This window comes from Gouania willdenowi, chromosome 3 (assembly GCF_900634775.1).
Source record: "Gouania willdenowi chromosome 3, fGouWil2.1, whole genome shotgun sequence".
NCBI lineage: Eukaryota > Metazoa > Chordata > Actinopteri > Blenniiformes > Gobiesocidae > Gouania > Gouania willdenowi.
The window spans coordinates 15603483-15610123 of NC_041046.1; the positions used below are offsets into that span (position 1 = coordinate 15603483).

Genomic DNA, 6641 nt, shown 5'->3' on the forward strand with positions numbered 1-6641 from the left:
AAGGTTAGATCTAAGGCTGCGAGGCATCGACACTCAGTGCTGAAAATAAAGGTCAGCGTGAGATACAAAAGAATACCGAATAGTGTGTGTCCGTGTTTGTTTGGTGGTAAAGTGAAATGACAGCATAGGCCCTTTTTATAATGAATCAGTTGAGAATATAAGCAACTATCGCTCGGCGTGGAAATATGTTGACACACACAACATCCAAAATGCCATCCTTTGCCTCTCCCTCATGCACCTCCAGGTCAAAGGTCACTCCCATCTGTCAAGAGTCAGAGGGAGGGCAGATTTACAACGACAGCAGAGAGCAACACAGAGTCACTGCAGTAAATATTTACACAGCTCTGACAAGGTCTGCAGGGGCTGAGAAGACTGAGGAAATTACCACCACCTTTATATTATTAATCATACCAAAACCATGCGCTGACATATGGAGGCTGGATTTCTCCTCACTCTGTCATAGTGGCAACAATAAAGAGTGATGCTCCTGTGAAAGCAGCCTGCTGCGTGTGCCTGATGAATAGGGCATTAATCATGATACATGGTATCATGATTTCCAATCATGTCAGAGATGTTGGAGCCCTTTGTTGCCTCGCTGACACATCACTCTCCACCTTTTTTTTCCTGGAACAGTTTGACTCTAAGTGCTTGGAAGCTTCAGCAAGTCTAATTAGGATTATTTTTTGTATTCAACGTGATAATGATTTCATTAAAATCTGATTAGAATGAAATGAAATGAAAACTGCTTTATTGTGTAGAAACCTGCAACACACAAAAAAAAGAATGTTTACCCAAGGTTGTGTCGGATGATCACCTTCTTTGTCAAACACATCACAATAATTGTGTCTTCATTTATTTTGGCACCTGTAACGCTAGTTTGATTACATGGCAACGTTTGATCAACTTACGCTAAGGAGGTGATATTTTCCATGTCTGTTGGCATGGTTAAATCAAAAGTAGATTTTAACCAAAGACGGACGATTTTATTACATTTTGTAGGAGATCTGGATCTAAATACTCATTCTGGATCAGTTTAAATAAATAAAAATAAAAAATTACAACTCTCACCATTTGCCAAATTTCAAAAATCAATATCTCAGCTTGTAATTGACCAATCTTTATAACATTTGACCAAGTTATGTCAGGTTGTTTTGTGAATTATAATCCCATATTTAATCTGGATCAGATCCCGATTCAGTGTTTAATCGCTAATATTTAGATAGGATTCGTATTACTCATTTACATTTGGACCTACTGTATCTTTATAATTGGGATTAAAAAATAACTTCAAAGTGTGAATAATGAGGATCACTGAATACTTGGCAAAGAGGATATTTGGCACATGGCGGAGGTTTGTGCTCTCCGTGTTCTCTCAGTAAATGATTGCTTTGTCCCTCACACTAAACACATTCTTTAAGAGAACACATTTAAAATATGTAACGATGTCAACCTTAACTTGCGTGTGTGTGTGTGTGTCATCACTTCCCAGCACAGCTGCTGTTTTGATTGGATGAGAAAGCATGTTTGTTTAAAATGTCCTAAATATAGTTTTACCAGTGCCTGAAAAAAGTCAAAAATCCCCGTAGAAGTTTTACGACTCAGTGTTGACGTTTGTCCCATCGTGATGCGTCTTCACCAGTTGGTTTTGATGGGAGGGAGTAGGCGTGGTTAATGGGTCTGTTTGTTTCCTGTGTTTGTGTCACCTCAGGTGCCACTCCAGTCTGGCCCAGACGCTGCCCCCTGAGGAGGCCCCGGTGGACCGGCCTTTCTGGGGTGTGGATGACCCCAGCATGCCTTTGCCCTTTGATCTGGCAGACATCATCAACAGAGTGGAGTCACTGATCTGGAGGTGGGCCCAATATGTAGGAAGTGCTGAAATGTGCCACTGTGTACGTCCATCATGGATGCACGTGTATCTGTGAGAAAAAGTACACTATTGTGTAATGTGCAGTCATTCACCACACACACACACACACACACACACACACACACACACACACACACACACACACCCATTGTTCTCTAAGCTATTCTTTAATGTAATTTTTACAATCTTAATTATAGGCACGGAAATGCACAACAAGTTCTTTAACTACTGTGCACACAAAGAGAAACTCTAAACTGCCTGCAGGTGGAACAACAGTGTACATAGTTGTTTGTGTCTTTTTGTTCACAGACTGGTAAGACTGGTATTTACATACCAGTTGTTGTACACGAGGAACAGTGTCAATGTTCCAAACAAATGGTTTTCATGAAAGAGTGCCGGCTCCATTTGAAGAAGGGCGGAATTGTTAAATTACAAGTGGTGTAATCAATGACTTTTGACCCTTAGCATCTACCTGTGTTCATAAAAACTATGACAAATGTTTAAAGAAAATACAAAAACTATATCAAAATATATTAATATTTTTGTCAACTGACATAACAGGGTTCCCGCGGATCCTTAAATTGTCTTAAAAGGCATTCAATTCATGATTCTAAAAATAAGGCCTTAATTGTCATTAAAATGTCTTTAATCAATGTTTCAAAAGTCTTACATTTTAACACATAAGTATGATTAAATTATTGTAATTAGTCTCACATTTCAAAATAAATGGAAATAATTGTTGTTGTTGTTTGTTTTTTTTTTTGTATAAACAACATGGGAAAATGTAAACTTAACAAAAATTGCCTATCCAACAAAGATTTATCCTAATAGTTTTTATTTTTTTGTATTTTGTTTGTATTCTTTGTTTTTTAGTCAGTTTTTTTGTGTATTTTATCATCATTTTGTGTATTTTTGTGTGTTTACTAACGCCAGTTTTACGTATGGACACTAAAAAAATGTACCCTAACTCTATGCAATTGATGTGGTGTTTTTTTTTTTCCCCCCAGTTGTGTTTACTGTGAAGTTGGTCTTAAATTTAATTTCAAATAACATTAAAAAGTCATTAATTTAGTTTGACTAAAGCTGTAGGAACCCTGCATAAACTTAACTATAATTTTATTACATGGGACAAAATCTAATCAGAACTCATGTGATCCCATGAATTGATCACATCAAATATATGTGTGTATTTACAAACATTAATACTATTCCATATCAGGTTAATAAATTGTAATGGGCGACCGTGACTCAGTGGTAGAGTGGGTCACCCAATAACTGGAGGGTTGAGCGTTCAAATCCCACTCTCTCCAAGTCATTGTCAGTGTCCTTCATCCACATTGCCTAGTATGTATGTGGTGTGTGAGTGAGTGTTGGTGGTGGATGGAGGGTCCGATGGTTCACTATGGCAGCCTCACTTCTGTCAGTCTGCCCCAGGCCAGCTGTGGCTACAATAGTAGCTTACCACCACTGTGTGTGGAGTGAAAGAATAATGCACATAAATGTAAAGCGCTTTGAGTGTCTATGATAAAGCACAATATAACTTCCAATGCATTATTATTATTGTATATTAATCTTAATGTCATTTAACTGACCGAAACTAGACTATAAGTTGCATTTTAGTCAAAAGACTATGACTAAAATTAAATCAAAATCTGCCATAAAAATGAACACTGGCATCTGCCAGAAGCGGCAGTTATCCAAGGTGTGAGGTGTATATAAAGAGCGAATATAATATCAAAGAGTGTCCTGGTCATTCATTGGATTCATGAAAACCCACTGACTGTTTTTCCTCTGGCAGGATGTGATGAAGACACAAAAAGGATGAAAACACCTGACATGGTTTCTGAACGCCCCGCAACGTGAACTGAGGGGACACTCCTGTGGAAACACCTTCTGTTGTGATCCCATCAAGACTGATCTCTTTCTAATTCGAGTGTCCCCCCACCCTACTCCCCCCCTTCCCCTCCCTCCTCACCCTCCCTCCCACAACCCCCAAGCCCACCGCTACCAGCCAATCCCGGCGTCCCAGCCATGGCTGGAAAAGCAACCATTGTAGACAGGAATAGCGCTTCAGTAACGTCACGCTCCGCACCACAGCTACTAGCATCCCAACTCTACCAACCCCTACCTGGAAGCTGCATTTCAGTGTGTTAGCATACTCTGCATTACTATTTATTATTTCAATGTATTCTTTCACATAATCTCATATAACCCAGTTCTGACTTATTCTGAATAATCACCATACAATACATACATATATGCTTTCTACTTGTCACACAGTGTTATATTAACAGTATAGAAGTGTAAGAATATTCAACTTTGCTCAACATGGTGTTCACTAGTGATTTGTGGAACCCAACCCCATCGTATTGTAGCTTGTGTTCAGAGGTGGAACAAGACCAAAGAGAGCAGAGGAACAGAATGTTTGAATGTCAACAAACAAAGAATATGAAGAATGTTAATGTCCGTGCGCATCTGTGCATGTGTATGTGCATTGTGTGCAGAAGTGGGTTTTTTTTTTGTTTTTTTTGTCTTGTAAATTATTGGATATTTTAATTTTCTTTTTTTTGTTGGTCTGTTTGTGCATGGGCACTTTCAAATGTGTGTGTGTGTGCGTGTGTTAGGATGGCAGCCTGTAGGCAGCCTGCCAGTTGTTTGTTTTTGAAGATGTGCACATGGCAGCGGGGCCTGTCTGCCTCTTGCTCTGATGAAAGGCAGAACTGATAGAACGACCTGAAACAACCGCCGTTTCTCATAATTACAGCTGTTCAATTGCTTTTAATTACTCTTAAAGTGTGTAGAGCGCCACATTCCCCTCCGATGCTGCAGGCCATACCAGCCAGTGAGAGACGGATCTGGCACTTCTGACGAAGAATCAGCACTCAAAAAAAAAGAAGAAGAAAATGGAAATGAGTGGGGGGGAAAAAAGGTGATCAACGTCAAAGCGGTGTAGCAGCCTTCCTCGTTTGTTAGTTCATGATGAAATAGACATGCTGTTTACTATTAAAAATGCAGAATGCTCTCCATTCTTTTACTTCTGAAGTTTTTCCAAGATGTTAATGGTTGCCAAACGCTGTTCTTCTTGCTTGTTCTTTTCGCTGCGACTTTGTTGTTTGTTGTTGTCAGATTTGTTTGTTAGATCGGACAGTAGCATTGACTTTTTGAATCACATCGTGCTCCCTGCGCCACAGCTTGTCCGTCTGAAGCAATAGGAATGGCAGTAAATAAAAAAAACAAAAACTGATTTATTCTATGACCTGCTTTCTTTCTTTCCAGTCCAGGATGGTGGATAGCAGACACACGTTGCAATAAACAGAAACACTAAAGCCTAGACTCATGATTGATTGTAAGTATGCTGATGATGTGCCACACCTTGTGCCTGATGTGAGCCGGGATAAACATCCTGATCAAAAGATGTACAGAAGATTAATGAATAAATGGTTCGAGACACAATTTTAAACAGTGAAATCATGCATTTTGAGGCCTTCTTTCTGCCGGTGGGAAGTAGAGTTCCTTGGAAGAAGACGAAGAAACATGCAGGATAACCATAAGTTCCCAGCAGCTTATGCTTCCTGGTCCCTAATAACTGCAGAAACAATGTTTGTTAGACTCAATGTAAAAACATTGATAGATTGAGTCTGATGAGTTCCCTGAGGACCTGTCCATCATGTGACAGCATTCAGAACAAAAACAAATGTAAAGGTAAAAAAAAAAAAAGTCTTTGTGTAATACACATGTACAACTGCTCTCTTCTCAACAAAACAAGCCTTTGTGCCACATGCCTCTCACATCCCGTTTGCTCTTCACATCAAAGGAACTGGCTGGATTTTTAGCTGAGCAAACATCTTCTGTGAGACAGTGATTGATGGTTTGATTGAATGAGTGATGTCACACCCTGAAATGAAATGAAATGACGGCTTATATTCTCCAAAAAAACCTTTGGCTCCACACCCTTTACTAACTGCCATCCCAGAGGTTGCTAATGTTAACTACTTCCTGTAGTGGTTGGGTGACTGAGTGATGGATGAGCACAGAACGCTCTTCCCTCGAGGGATTGTTGGGGGGGGGGGGTCTGAAAAAGAGGTCCCCACTTGAAGAGACAATTACACAGCACTGTTGAGAGCTACAGGTATGCATTGTTCTGACCGGGGTCAGCCGCCAGCCAAGCAGCCAAGCCAGCCTCAAATTAGGCCAACAATCAGCACAAGGAGATAAAATAACCAGGTGTGTGGTGGGGAAAGGTATCAGCATTAGGGGTCATGCTCCAGTCAAATGGTTTCAGTGCCGCGCTTTAAGCCCCAGGCTTGATTGCTGTGAAGGTAAATGACATCTGGAAATGGATTTGAAATTAAAGTTGTGTAGCTTTTCTCAGGATTCACTGAAGTATTGTGTTGAATATGGAATATATTAATACATGTGAAGGATGGGTGAGAACCTGACCCCCACCTCCAGCAGAGTCAAGTGGTGAAACATCTGTACACTTTAAAACATTTCTGTTTTTACTAATGAATACACTTGTACAAGCATGTGGGCTGGAGCCTGTACACTTGGAAAAGGTATGTAGAGAATATCACTTCCAATGCTGCTGGAATGCAGGTTTGGTGTTGAGAACCCTGAGGCCACAGAGGCAGTAGTAATTGTAGAAGCAGGGAGGAGAGCTGCAGATAGCATCAGCGCTTTGGGCCGCGCTGTCAGCAGAGGGACGGCCTGTGCTCATTTGTCACCAACGCAGACAAACGGCACTCAGCACTGACAAAACAGCAGCTTGATTGAC

At 40.4% G+C, this 6641-nt stretch overlaps 1 protein-coding gene across 1 annotated transcript in view; it reads left to right on the forward strand.

Moving 5' to 3' along the window:
* Positions 1 to 5120, forward strand: part of fto (FTO alpha-ketoglutarate dependent dioxygenase) — a 178488-nt gene extending 173368 nt beyond the window's left edge. The window contains exons 9-10 of the mRNA XM_028441540.1: positions 1709 to 1849; positions 3666 to 5120. Coding sequence (XP_028297341.1) covers positions 1709 to 1849; positions 3666 to 3672 — 148 coding nt within the window. The 3' untranslated portion in view covers positions 3673 to 5120. The remainder of the gene's footprint in view (positions 1 to 1708; positions 1850 to 3665) is intronic.
* Positions 5121 to 6641: the final 1521 nt, after the last annotated feature.